The following is a 14,378-nucleotide window of genomic DNA, read 5'->3' as shown; positions in this document are numbered from 1 at the left end:
ACTAAATCTTTCTCCTGAAGAGTTCACATGCTGCTGCAGCTGTGTCTTTCTATACCATCCTCCTATCCTCACCTAGCTTCACCTATGGAGAAGGATGCAGGATGAAAGCAGGGAGATGAATGTTGGCATTAAGCCAACTTTATTTTCTCTTCTCGGACCAGCAAAGTCAGTGAAGAGCAAAGGTGTGAACAGCCTTCGGTCAGCCCCTGATTAAACCCCTAAAGATGAAGATCTGCTCTCTGAAAGAGAAGTAGCACTGAATATCTCTGTAGCCTTGGCTCAAAGAGATGGGATATCGATGCATGGTGGAGTGCATCCTGCACTAGTCCTAAAGTTGTAAGGGTTGAAGGTGCTGAACCTCCTTTAAGAGCCACAAAGCATGTGAAATCTCAGAGAGACCTGCTACATGGGCAACAAAAGAACTTATGGGTCAAAGCCCTTGGCCCAAGGGGAAGGGTTTGTCCTTGTAGCTGTAACAATGACTGCTGAATCTCTGAGACCACAGACAGACACGCAAGACAAAATGGCCAACTGGAAGCTATTGCCTCTAGGCTTTCTATACAGTCAACACAGGGGGAGACAGAGGCTCCTTCAAAGGGGTTCAGAGCCTTCACACTAGAAGTTTGCCCTAAATCCTCTGATTGATTGCAGCCCACCACTTGCTGTGGAGATTAGGCTTCTAATTTAAGTACCTATCTCTGAATGCTGTGATTTCTCCGAAGGCTTCAGCCACACTGGGAGTGAAGTTATACTGTTACAAATCACGCTAAAAGCCAGATGGATAAGTGGAATCACATCCTGGTGGTATGGCAGCCAGGAAGATATTCAGAGTTTTAAATTTATTTTAGGAAGGATCCTCTTTTAGCTTAATATGTTTTTACTGATTAATTTTTTTAGAATAAATGATATGAAGCTTTTTCTAGACACTCAGATGTATATTAGGTCAGACGAAATATAACTGGGTCTACGTAGCATCCTGCAAGCTGTAATATTCTCTCACTCAAATCACAGACATTCATAAGGTTATGAAATTATTTCCTCACTTCAGAAAAAAGAATTGCATCCTAGCATTCACTGATACACACACTTAAAGGGTCAATAGGATATTGCTTTCAGAAAGTGTCATATGTTAACTGTTTATACAATGTAATGTATGTTTTTCCATACCTGCTGACCCAAAATGCATGGTCTCTACAGGACTAATGCAAAGAACGGAGTTTCAGTGCATTAGAGAAAATAGAAGACTCTTTTCTGACTTCATGAAGTTTTGGATAAGGACCTAAGAATCTCCAATCCTATAGCATTACTTGCAGTCTCCCCTTCTCCTTTCTGGCTTCTTTCTGTGGAGCTCTGCAAATATATAGTGACCTACAATAACTAACACTATTGCTTTTGAGAAAATACAAAGTGAGCACAGACCAAGTAGAGAGGATGCAAAGAAAGGTCAAAGCTATATCCATTTGCGTTCATGAATTTAGTCTTGATCTTAAGAACTTGTTGGTTTTTCTTTCAAGTTTAGAAGGAAGGTCTTATCTTCTAAGTCTCAAAAACTTAATTACCACCCTACAGAGTCTCCAAAAGGAAACAATCCCAAGAATCCAGAGGGAAGAAAGGAGAAAGGTAAGTGAAGAAGTTAAGAAATTCAGTAACTGAATATCAGAATGACTATTTAATGCTAGGAAAAGATCTCAAGTGTAAGTACACAAGGATGGGAAACCAAACTCATTCTCCTTCCTGTTTATTTTATCCATGGTATTGCTCTTGACAACAGATGTAAATGCTCTTAGGAACTGTTACCAAAAGGTCTCTGGGTAACTACATCTGGGCTTCTTTTTAATGCATCCTGAGAGAAATACTGAACGCATTTTTATAGCACTTTTTGACATTAGTTAGTCAAAATGGGTTGTCTAAACCCCAGAGAGTCACCTTGGACTCGTTTTATAGCTGTTGGAGAGAGACACATCCCAAGAACTGTTGAACTCACCTGCTGCTTTCTTACATCTGCATTAGCACTGTGGTTTGGAGCAGTAGTGTAACGCCAAAGCAAATCATCTGAACAGCCCATTACTTTCCTTGCAGTAGTTGTGTGTGCAGAGTAGCTATGATGTGCATGAATGAGATTCTTTTTGGAGAAAACTGAGCTGGACCTGCAAGATCACGCACACAGCAAATGTGCCCCTACGGCTAAGAAAGACATAATGGTCTGAAATAATGATTGCTCCTTTGCATAATCCTGAACTACATGTGTGGTGCGAACAGTCCTTCCAGGGAACCAGACTGAATCCGATCCAGGGTAAATTGCACAGAGTGAATACTATGGAAATGTAGGCACAGCTGCTTCAACCTAATGAGCTGCTCTTGCAGCATATTCTTTTCTAAGGAAGTTATAATGACAGATACCTAGAAATTAATAAATGGAACCTTTGGAAAGGACAATTTTAGAAACACTGAAACCATCCATGCTGGCATTTACAATCAAAAAGATGTGTCGACGCTTTCGTTGCTTTTACACTTACTAGTATCCACATGAGCTGCTCATGTAAATTCTCTTTTCAGAGCTTCAAGTCTCAGTTCTACCTAAGCACATTCCCATGATAATAGATAGTTATTAGAACTTCATGCTGCACTAGAGACTGAAAGAAAGAAGTACAGAAGAAATGTATTTTCAAAGAAAAATACTGTTTGGGGAGAAAATTGTTTGGGTGCTTATTGTTAAGTCTATGTTTGAATTTTTCACTAAATTAGCACTATATGCAAGGAAAGAATCAAGCTTTTGGCCTGGCTTTACACCTCACGATATTCACACATCCTTGTAAATCAAGAAATTTCCTTTCAATAAAGTGCAATACTTTATCTTGATTAAGTATTAAAGGATCATTATGCATTTTAATGTGATAATTCAAAACATCTGAAATCTAAAATATTTATTGGTATATGATATTTTAATATAAATTTCAGAAATTCCATGGACATTTTATGCAGTCCATAGCTAACAGCTATAGCTAAAGAATGTGGCTGACTGAGAATGAGACTGATTGAGGCTACTGACAGATCCAGGTGTTTTAGGTGACCGAGAGAAGTCAGCATTCTTTTCTTGATTCCTTGGTAAAGATAGACATAAATGTCTCTAATCTTTCCAGATGCAGTGGGTTGGCTTTTTGGCAGTGGACATCAAAGCAGGCACGCATTGTTTGATAGTGCCTATTTGGGGAAAACATTAATTGTAGCATTGTGACATATTAAGATAAATACTAAGAACTATAGGATTCATGGGCAGTTCCTACTTTTTGGAGAGCACTGAAACATCTCAAACATTTCAGGGAAACAACAAAGGCTAGGAGAATTGTGCATGCTTTCTGAGCTGTAAAGGTGCATCCTAGGTCCAAACTGTGGTAAAGTCCCCATTTTCAGGAAGCTGGGTATATTCAATGCAATCCATATAATGGCTGGGGCAGGGCAGAATGCTGAATAGAAACACCACAACATGATGATGCACTTCGGGGTCTCTCTACAAGAGAGGAATTTATTATTCTGTGCTAAATCACTGGTGGAATGGAGCCGGAGCACTGTGTTAGGCTCAGAATTCTTCCCTTGCTCACTGCTGCCAGTCCCTGCGTCTCAGACGGGCAGCTCATCAAGACTGTATTTTTTCTTTATTTATGTTCAGCCAACTTCTGTGTTTTCTTTTGTCCTTGAGCTCTCATTTGTCATGTACAAGACAGAATTAGAATTTCAATGTTATTCACATCTGTTTTAATAATTTGGCATACACTGCAGAAAAATTAAAGATACAGTTATGTTCTTGGACTATTCATCTTGACATAAAATATATGAATGTATATTCTGAAGGACTAACACTGCTCTTATTTTATACTCATCTTGACTCTGAGTTTAAATGGCTATATATATGTAAGAAGTGAAATCTTGTTCACAGGCGATATCTGCATGGCCTCTATGGTTTTAAAAGCATACGGAGTACTGAACTGGCCCTTTTGTCACTCCTGAATAAAGAAAACTCCCACTTACCTTTATCAGCCTCTGGCTTTCAGGTCCAGCATTCCTAATATTTTAATTGTATCAGTGTGGATTAATTTTTTATTTGGATTCAGCAAAGGGAAAATCCATTGATGGTGACTGCTCTATAGAATTGCTGTTCTCTTTTTAAATTATTCTTCATTCCCTACTTGAGAGACAGCTTAACAGTTTCCTCCAAATAAAAAGGAACTAATGACATATTGAAGGTTTATTATTTTGCATATCCAAGTCTAAAAGGATGAATGAATGACCTCTTTGTTTTGTCCTGTTCCTTATTTCCATGCTGTTGAAACCATTTAATTATCACATCCTTTTTCCTCTCTGCATATCAAATTGTCTGACTTGCTTTCTTCTCATGTGTCATCTTATTTCTCTAACCTGACTTCTGATAAATGTTAAATGTTTCTTTCCAGAGCCTGGTAAAAGAAAAGATGTGAAGCCTCCAGCAGTCTTAAAGGAAAAGGGTAATGTCTCATCATGACATCGTTTGGAAATAACCAGTTGTCCTCATGAAAGGGTCTGATGGTACCTCGGTGCTGCTTCTACATACTTTGGTTTTTGGTGAAAAGGGACTAAACCTAAACCTTTCTTCTCACTTAGCAGATCTGATACCTTGAAATAAGCAGCTTCTTCTATGATTTAGAAATAATAAAATTATGATCTTTTTTACGGCATTCTTTGACTTTTGTCTGACTCACATAGCCAATACTCCTGCTGAAATGTTGGTCTATTCCTGACAGTGAATTAGTAACAGAGCTGTTACCTAAATTCAGATGACAGACCTAAATGACAGGCTGCACAGTAATGAGAGCATGGTTTGCTCTGCAGAATCTTTTCAAAATAATTAGGGAAAAATATTTTGATTTATTTTCAAATCCTAAATTGAACCTTTATTGAAGTAAACGGAAATTCAAATTCATAACACTTTTCTCTTCTACACCATTTTCTTAGTCTGCTGTTATGCACATCTGTCATAGTGCAAATGTGTATAGTGTAGTAGTGTATAGTAATATTAGTATTTTACTAACTTTCTGCTTCCATTTTTGTGTTTGGTACCTTTTTCAGAGTCTTCAAAAGGAAAAGAACTGAAGACTTCAACTTTCATTAAGGAAAAAGGTAATAATCCTGAGCTGAGCTGAGCCTTAGCATAAGATTCAGTAGAGAAAGCAGATCTATTGTGCAAGCATTCCCAAAGAAATCTTAGTTTATTCACTTACGTATCCACAAATATCCTTGAATGTCATCCTTTGTTGCAGTGACATTGCTTTTTACTTGTGTGATAAATGACAGATACATATGAGGTTATATAAGGAGTAATAACAGTAGTACTCCATAGCCCCCAAAGTTATTGGGATTTCTTTTCTCCTTTCTTAATTTTGTCTCGCTCCTTCTCTTTAAATTTTCCATTTCAGACTGTATTTTACTTTTCTTCTATAGCACATTGTTTTTCTCTCTTACATTGAAAGTCTCAGCACTGGCTGTCAAATAAAGATCAATTGTAAGATATAGTACCTGACCCCTAAAAAGTAGGGATTCTTAGACAATGATAAAATTTTATTTATAATTAACCAAACACTTTCAAATTTACTTATTCATATCAACTTAATTCAGACAAGACTTAGACTTACTCTAACTGTATTTGCATATTGATTAAATACCACTTGCGTATTAAAAAGCAGTCCCTTGGGTTAAATGCAAAAATAATTTAACACAGGTAAGAATATGTAATAACTTATTAACTAATAGCAATCATTTGAACCGCAGGAGCAATAGTCAGTCTTAAAAACTTCCAGTTGCTTTTGAAAAGTACTTCAGCTAATTGAATAATACTATTTCCTATCTTACACATTCCCTAAAGATCATTAGAAATTCTGTGCAGTATTTTCTCCAGCAAAGTTATGACAGATAAAGTTTGCAGGTTTTTATTTCACATAGTACAGGTAGGAAGGATATAGTAGAATAGGAGAAATAAGCTGTTACTTTGCACAGTGTTACCATTCTAAAGCAACATGAAAATTTAAGTGTTATGAAGGGAAGTAGAGCTTAAATAATCTGACACTCTTAAAAGCAGTCAAAGCAGATGGACTTGGATAGTCAGTCCAGGGTCAAAGACATAGAAAAATAGGGATGTTATTATTGTACGCTTTCTCTTGGTCAGCAGTGAGTATTGAAGTTTGTCTTTGTTTGGTTTGTTGATTATTGCTTTTAATACAACACAGCTTTTATATTTTGAGCTTCAGGTAAGCTAGGTTCTTGCAAATGTATCTGAAACATAGGTAGGTTCATAAGGAGATAAACACTGATTAGTCCATTTAGTGTCTGACTATTGAGCTTCCCATCACATTTCTCATCTAATTTTTGTCTTCAGATCTCTGTAAATATTTCAGGTCTAATGTTTGAAGTGGTGTTTACTTAAATTTAATAATAATAAAAGTAAAATACTATTTATTACAAAAGATTGAAAAATAAAAAGAAATAATACATATCTGTAAAAGTTTTCTAGGTGCACTGCTAGTGAATTAGTTTAAAAGTGAACTGTCAAACACCCATGCAATTTTACTAAAAAACAAATATTCAAAACAGGCTAAGTTAAGTCAGTTTGGTCAGCCAATAATGCAACTAGTGAGTAACAGCTCCTTTCCGGTCCCAAAACTAAGTTCTTTCAAGCAAAGGAATGTTCTATTCCCATAGAACATATATTCCCTAGTTGATAGGACACGTGCAAGATTTTCCTTGTACTATAGCAGTAGAAAATACGAACTATGTTTCCAGTGAACTTTCATATCATACAGACTGCCACACATGGGGCAAGCTTTTTTTTTTATAAACCATAGATAAAGACCCCGTAAGAAACAGGTAGAAGATCCAGTGTTATTGTGTCGCCTTACTGTCTTATAGCTCCAGCTTGTCAGGATACAAGGTATAAATGTTTGGTGCAGAATATGCTGAGTTTAACTCCACCACAGTGCAAGGGCACATCGGAGAAACCTGAGACTGCTCTGATAAAGGACATTGGCTTGGATGAGGTCTGCACTAGAACTGATTTGTTTTTATGATAACAGCAGGATATTCAGATGAGCAATGCCATAGTTTAGTGGGGACTAAAAGTGCTGAGTCTTCACAATCTTTAGCAGTTTCCTAAATGAGATGCACATTACTGGCTGTAAAAGTGCAGCACTAAAGATTCTCAAGACATGGCATTTCAAACAAGTTTCAGTTTTCCTATTGGTAGCATGCATCCTTGTTCATCATCTATGAATGTCCTTAATGCCTTGCACAGGTCACTGAGAGCAACTGACGGCTCACAGCAATCTGGATTTCTCTTGGAATCTAATTCACTCTGTAAGAAGTTTAAATATTTGTATTAGGTGCTGTCAGACCCATTATCAGGCCAACCACCTTCTTTTTAAGTCTCGTGTTATCTTAGATCTGTATAGTGGCTGGTCTGAGCAGGGCTGCAGAGCAAGGCTTCAACAGAAAAATGTAACTCAAATGGGAAGATCTCAGGTTGTATACATGTATATTGTCAAATGACCTAAAAATCTATAATAAAATTCATTCACCTTCCAGTCACCCAAGTTCATGATGCAGCAAATCTTATACAAACTAACTTTGAAGACCAGGGTTCAGCTCAGCAGCTGCAGGTTCTTAAAAGCTGTTTGTCTTTTCTGTTCCATGTGACAGATCTTCATAAGCCATTTCTTAGCTGCTGGGATTCATATGAATGCAGCACTTCCAAAAGCAACTAATTCAGTGATTCTGAATTTGTATGACAGGACATTGACATTTTGTCAGAAGAGTGTAACTCCAATGCGCAAAGTGGCTTTAAGCATCCGTGTAGGATGTTGTGCTTCATTAAACCTCTCTTTTTTAACAATGATAAGTGACATGTCACATAGATCAGACAGACAGCTTGAGAAAAGCCTTTGTAGGGAAAAGTGTTCCAGAAATTTTGTGGCCACTGCCCTGCAAGGAAGTACAAACAGAAGGTCAGCTATATGAGCACCAGTTAGCCAGTCGAGAGTACCCAAGAAGCTTTTTTACTGGACATCTCATTTTAGCAAAAAAAGCACCTTCAGAAACAACACTTGCTTGAGTAGCACTTGCCACTTTAGATAGATCTGTCAAATCCAGTATAAATCAGATCATTAATAGAACTGATCACTGTAAAACCCCCCATGTTAAGAAAAACATTTTAGAAAAACGGAGTTGAGTTCACACAAGCTGGGTACAGAATTACAATAGAAAATCCTGAATAATGCAGAACCTGACTGTAAGGTGAATGCATTAGGTGCATAAAAAAATGCAGTGGCACCATGTTCAAGTGGTCCATCCATTACAAACCTGATTGCTGAACATTGCCCATACCAAATGTTTCAAGGAAACATCAGAGCATTAGAAGTCAGACACCAACAAATGACACAAGACTGAAACATACTGAGAGGTATAGAATTCGCGTTGTGATTCAGCATGTGTCCATCAAAAATCTTAAATAAACATTAGAAAATAATAGAAAAAGAACAGCAATGAAATACATAATATGAATGAGTAGCATTTTGTAAAAGGAAGGATCTAAAGTTTTAATTCTGAAAAACAGTTTATATACAGTAAGGATGAGGCAAATTTTATTACAGGTTATAAAGTGTAACTTTGTCCTTGTTACTTGATACTTGTTTTTTTATTATTATTATTTTAAGGAAATTTATTCAAACCAAACAAGAAACAGCATGTATGTGTACGTACAGAAATATGTATGCAGTAGTCAGAACATGTTAGTAAATGACAGTATGCCTACTGACACTTAGAGTATTTCCCAGAGGCAGAGACTGATACATACTGGGTCTTTCAGCTCTCCATAACTGTACTCTGAAACATCTGAATACATATGTATTCATGTATTCATACATGCTTATGTAATAAAACACAATTCTAGTTGCATAATATGATTTGTTTCACATTATATTTGAGACGAGAAACCAGGACTCTCTCTGACTGGGGCAGTCTGCTTCTCACTAGATGAGATAGAGTCACAATCCGTCAGGTTTATTGCCATTCTCTAGTCCTAAGAGCATTGCACTCTTTTCTGCACAGATTCAGGGAAAAAACACCTTTCTCCAAAAATACCTTGTATTTTGGGCAATCTTTCTGAAAAGTGAGAGAAAGAGATTTGTATCCTTTCACACTGAGGAGAGAGAAGAGATCTAGATAACTCCTGCCAGTGGAAGGTCTAACCACCACTCCTCAGGCTTTTTGTTGCCAGCACTGGTGAGTGCTAAGCTCTGAGGGCACTGTCCACTAAAGCTGCCCCCTGTGCAGCTGCCTCAAAAAGAAGAAATTCAAGTAGCAGTTCCTTTTTCTCAAAAGCCAAAGGTGTCCATGAAGTTCGTTCATTGACATCCACGGGCCAACTGCCTGAAATAAAAATAAATTTGGTATCAAAATAGTCTATGCTGAAGCAGAATTAGTAGACTTGTATCACCTTCATTCTAGACAATGTCCTTGTGTATTCTTATTAATGCATTGCTGGTTTAAAGCATAATGAAGAAGAAAATATTGTAACTTTTTTTTTTTTGCATATTTAGTGAATGAATATTATCTTAGTAGATCTGACAACTAGACCTTATAAATTAGAACAAAAAAGGACAGTCAGGTTATGCAGTGGAGTTCAGCTGCAGCATCTCCCTTGCTTATTAATAATTAAATATATGAAGATAATCAAATTAGAAGATATTTCTTCAAATCTGTTCATTCAAACCTGGAGGAGAGGAGGAAAAGGGCAGAAAAAGTGTTTCCTGCTACTGTATGAGACTCATCCTAAACACCGGTGCTCCAGCCAATTTAAAAGGCTCAGTTCTCTTCTCAGTTGCTAACTATACTGGTTCTTTTAACTATGTTTTCTTAACATGATTAAAATTTCTCTTGACAGGGATAAGAGAAATTCTCAACTCAGAAAGAATGGAAGAGATAGATAGATAAAAATATCTGTTAGGAAGACCTGACACACTTTATATATTTCTTAAATATGTAAAATCATACCTTCTTCTCAGGCTATGAGCAGATGGACAAGTTATGGTGAGATGAGCAAAGACAGTGCAAACTTAGTGAATGCCAGCTGCTTTGCTTAAAAGCTTTTTGCTTAAAAATTACCTACATGAGGTAATTTTTGCTTCAGCATAACATCATGCATAGGAGTAGTTATCACAGAATACCTGACACTTGATGAGTCTGTACTTTATCTTCTCTTACCATAACTTACATGGCTATAACCATAATAAATGAAAGAACTCAGACAAAACTTTCACTGACTTCAGCTAAAAACAGTTGTAACAGGTCTATCAGGATAGTAAATACTGTATTTTAAATTACTCTAGAGTTATTCAGAAAAAAAAAACAGGAAATTGATAAAATCGTAATTAAAATTAGAACAGCAATAAATATCTGGAGAGTGATATGACAGAGTCTAGTCTAAATGGTTTCTACTCAAGGAAACCATGTCTTTGTAATAAATGTCTTTGAGCATCTAAATAAAGCAATGAGCACAGCTTTTATGGGATGGTTTAAACAGGCCTTTGGCAAGTTCCAGTAAGGAATTACTGCAGTAACTAAATAGCTGCAGCCTAAGAGGGATAGCTTTGAGGGAAATCAATATCTGATTAGGAGAGGGAAAGCAAATGACTCATTTTCATTACGCAGCCAGTTTACAGAATAATCTCATATAGTTCTATGTCTGGAGTCTTGTTATATGCCTTAATTAACAGGAAAAGACAGAAATAGTAATGTGGTAAAATTTTCAGCTGGCGTAAGATTAATTAAAGAGTTCAGGATCAGAAGGGACTGTGATGCACTGAAATACGTGAGGTGAGTGGACATCATGATGGCAAAGAAAATTTTGTATTACCAAATGGAATACAATATATGCTGGTGAGAAAATTTTAAACAAGAATATGGCTCTAAATTAACTATATAAACTCAGGAAAGGACCTAAATATTACTATAGACAGATCAATGAAGAACTTTCCTCCATATGCAGACACATGAGAAAAAAAATTGTATAATATGTTAGCACTTTTGTATAAATGAAAGATGCATCTTCTCTGGAGTGCTGTGTACAAAACCCTCCAAAGATAATGTAGCATTGAAGTAGATTAGGAAAGAGCAACGGCAGTTTGCTCTTGGAAGGAGAAAGATTTAGATTACCTTCAAGTTTAATTAATGTGATCATGATACTCCTGAAACCACAAATCTAAGTGAAGGGCTCTTCAAAAAAACACAGAGGAACTGGATATTTATATGGAAATCCAGGTTATCCAAAGTTTCCATAATTAATTTTTGCATATTTAGAAAGAAAGTTAAACTTCATTCCTCAGGATGCAATTTCTTGCTATAAGAAAACAACAGGAGAATTTGTAGAAGAAACACTCGCTTACTGACTCTTTTCAAACTGCCTTCTGAAGTATCTGCTCCTAGCAGTTGCTGGGTTATAAAGTTACATGAACCTGACTAGTGCTGGGTAGGAAATGTTTTTCCTATACCACAGGCATTTTCAAGGTTTCAAAAGTGCTCCTTTTTGCTAAACAGTTCAGAAAAAAAGTCCCTCAGAGTTGTCAGTACCTGTGGAATTAAAGCACTGCTGGTGATCCACACTAAGAATAGCACAATCACCCTGAACTCAAAATATTTTTTCTCCGTGAAAATACCTGCTATGTTTAGACACTTCGGTGAAATTTCCACTGCTGGAAATTTACCTTTATTTTCCCGCAACACTGAAAACTTTTTGAACAATCTCCACCATCAGTCTGGTAAATAATGACTTCCCCCCCCGCCTCCCCTCAAAGCATAAAAGATGATGGTGCTCAATTCTGGTCTCCAGAGTAGTAGTTAATCTGGATTCATTATCCCTTAGAATAGGATTTGTATCCTTGATAAACATATTTTGCTATATTAACTGGAAATATGTGATTTGGGTTTAGAAAGGGTCTAGAAAAGAAAGATAGGTGACTACCTGGAGTCACTGTGATTAAAGACTAGGTAGTCCTATTTGAATAGTATTTATAGGAACAAATTCCTAATACAGGAGCTAATGATAGCTCTTGTCAGTACAACGCAATACAGTTAACTTAGGAATTTGTTCTTTCTCCACATTATCAAGGAAAAAAGAATACAGCTAAGAGTATCTCTGATAGCTGAGCATCACAATTTCTAGTTCATCATTCTACTTTATTTAATGTCCTTCCCTGCCCAGCTGAGATTTATTACTCACGTTTGTACTCAGAAGGTAATCTGGCTTTTTGTCAACTGCAGCCCAAATTCCTTGGCTAATCTATCCATCTTTTTGTTGCATTTCAAATACAAACACATTGCTCAGCTTCTGAAAGAGCAATGTAAATGATAGTCTTTGTGTTCTTTTTCACTTATTCCTTGTCATTTTAAGTTTGAAAAACAGCGTTTGATCAGAGCAATGCTATTGGCAACAGTAGTCAGAATGAGGTCTCTTCGTTCTCCTAAGATTTGCTGTACGTGCCATCAGAAAAATAGTGGCCAAGGTGAAAATTCAAACAGATGTTACAATACAGTATAATAGCATAATAATTTTTCATCCTGTGTGTAGAAGAGAAATTAGCTGCATATGACTATATGTGCAGTGGCAGGTGCGGATGGACCTCTGCCTGTGCTCCTCTCAGGATCAGAAGTGCGGTGAGCTGGCTGGGCAGAAGTCAGGAGGACCCCAGAAGTGCACTGCACAGTTGCTGGTAAACCCTGCTCAGAGTCTCCATATCTGGGGTTTCTGCTAATTTGGGCTTCCGTCCAAAGCACTTAATGTGGCAATGTTAAGTGTGCCTTCTGAAAGCCACTGAGACTTACTGAGAATGAAAAATCTTCTGTAATGACAGTCTTATGAAAGGCACAGCTCTAATTCTACACTGCTTTGATGTACATCACCTATGAAAGCAAAGTTACTGCAAAGAGGACCAGCCCCTGGACACCCTGTGCCTCTTTCCACTAACTCTAGGCATGAAACAATTTTTCCCCTACTGGGCACATCCCTGAGATACTAAAAAATTATTTTATTCTCGAACGAGAGTAAGACATAGAAACCATGAACAATATTTGAAATATGACATTTTTTTCCCCCTCAGGGCATCGATAGATGCTGTATCAATTCAGTTTGAGCCTTTTCCTTTTCGATCTGTTTTATCCAAATGGGCTAACAGTTTGAAAGAAAAGGAATTTTCATCTTAATGACAAAGAGACAGAGATCAGCAATGAAACCCAAAATGCAAGCATCTGAGGCTGTGCCCACTCCCTCCTTTGACCTCATGACCTTTGATTTGTTTCCTGCACCGTGGCACATCTTCAAAGGCAAGGTCCGCTCCTGCATGTTTCCTTTCCAGTTTCTATGCCACAACAGGCCCAGTCATAAAGACAGCCTGGTGCTTGCATTCTTTACTGGAAGTAAGGGCTCTGAATTTGAATCCCTCTGATTTCTTTTGCCAGAAAATGCTAGAAGTGCCATACTAAGGCAGAGGAGCTCATTACCACCACTTTTAGCAGACATGTTCTAAAAGAAAGTGTCATCTGTAACTACATTTTTAGAAGTCTCAGTCCTATAAATGTAGACTGGAGAATGGGTAGTGCATGGATTTCAAAGGCACTGAGGTATGAGCTTGGCTGAGCTCTGTCAGGATTGCAGAAGTAATCTGCAAATGCAGACATTTAGGTACAGGTCTCTCATTTGGCCATCTCCCTTCTTTTAATAAAACATTGATGCATTTTCACAGTATCCTTTGCTGCTGCGGGCGATGTTTTATTGGAATCCCATGCTGAGATTTTGGTGGACTTTTAAACTATCTCTAGACATTGAATGCTGGTTTCACAACACAGCTTGCTCTGGGGTCCTCATTCCCAGTTGTCTAGACTGGGGACCTAACGGGAGTACAGAGCCGTTCCCTTCTAGCCTGTGTGTCCAGTATTCCTTCCCACAAAACTCATGCTGTGGGACACGGAGTTGGGATTGTTGCATGCCCAGTTCTTGCAGTTCCCCATGTTAGAGGGTTAGCTACCCAAACATGACTTCATGACTTCAGGTGTTCTCTTCTTCTTCTTCTTCTTCTTCCTTCTTCTTCTTCTTCTTCTTCTTTTGTTTCTATTTATTTGTTTACTCCTATGAGCCCTAATGGCAAAAAAGCGCATAATTCTCTAAAACAGTGATGCTTTGTAATCTTCCTCTAGTCTCTCCTTCCCCATTTTCCCTTCCTGTTCCAGTCTATCTACCTTTGTAGTTGTTTATTTTGAAAAAAAAAAAAATCATTCTGTACCTCTATCTAAATTATAAGTGCCTGGGA

General features: G+C 37.4%; 1 protein-coding gene across 1 annotated transcript in view; it reads left to right on the top strand.

Annotated features, from left to right (window-relative positions):
- TRDN (triadin) overlaps positions 1–14,378 on the top strand; it is a 232,219-nt gene that overhangs the window by 165,718 nt on the left and 52,123 nt on the right. Inside the window, exons 25-27 of the mRNA XM_064508938.1 lie at positions 1,570–1,620; positions 4,449–4,499; positions 5,101–5,151. Of these exons, the coding sequence (XP_064365008.1) occupies positions 1,570–1,620; positions 4,449–4,499; positions 5,101–5,151 (153 nt within the window). The remainder of the gene's footprint in view (positions 1–1,569; positions 1,621–4,448; positions 4,500–5,100; positions 5,152–14,378) is intronic.

Source organism: Dromaius novaehollandiae, chromosome 3 (assembly GCF_036370855.1).
Source record: "Dromaius novaehollandiae isolate bDroNov1 chromosome 3, bDroNov1.hap1, whole genome shotgun sequence".
NCBI lineage: Eukaryota > Metazoa > Chordata > Aves > Casuariiformes > Dromaiidae > Dromaius > Dromaius novaehollandiae.
This window is presented reverse-complemented; position numbering and strand designations above follow the sequence as displayed.